Source organism: Teleopsis dalmanni, chromosome 2 (genome assembly GCF_002237135.1).
Source record: "Teleopsis dalmanni isolate 2A chromosome 2, ASM223713v2, whole genome shotgun sequence".
NCBI lineage: Eukaryota > Metazoa > Arthropoda > Insecta > Diptera > Diopsidae > Teleopsis > Teleopsis dalmanni.
In genome coordinates this window covers 75245575-75245968 of record NC_051847.1, presented here as the reverse complement: position 1 = coordinate 75245968, position 394 = coordinate 75245575, and the positions used below count along the sequence as shown (strand labels likewise).

The 394-nt window shown below is 24.6% G+C and overlaps 1 protein-coding gene across 1 annotated transcript in view; it reads left to right on the top strand.

The window, feature by feature from the left end:
• Window positions 1-265: 265 nt before the first annotated feature.
• LOC119674873 (segmentation polarity homeobox protein engrailed-like) overlaps window positions 266-394 on the top strand; it is a 5586-nt gene continuing 5457 nt past the window's right edge. Inside the window, exon 1 of the mRNA XM_038086028.1 lies at window positions 266-275. Within this exon, the coding sequence (XP_037941956.1) occupies window positions 266-275 (10 nt within the window). The remainder of the gene's footprint in view (window positions 276-394) is intronic.

The following is a 394-nucleotide window of genomic DNA, read 5'->3' as shown; positions in this document are numbered from 1 at the left end:
TTTTAATTCCATTTTAAATATTTTCATTTTCAATCCATTAAAGTATTTTTGTTTTTTAATATCTTATTCCGCGGAATGAGCGCACAAATTGTACGAAGTATTATTAATTATCTCTAAAGACATTGTTTAATGTATTTTCAGTCCGTCTAAATTGTTATTAAATAATTTGAGCAAATTACAATGATTTCACTTTCGCTTCAATTTGATTATTTGTAAATCGTAAATCACAGATCGCAAATCGCAAATCGCAAATCGTGAATGCTAAATGGTAAATGGTAAATTGTGGTTATTATTTAATTAATTTTAATGAGGTGTAAATCCAAATGGCTAATTAAATATTTAACTTATGAGATTTGTTAATTTGTTAATTGAAAGTAAAGCACAACAAATATTA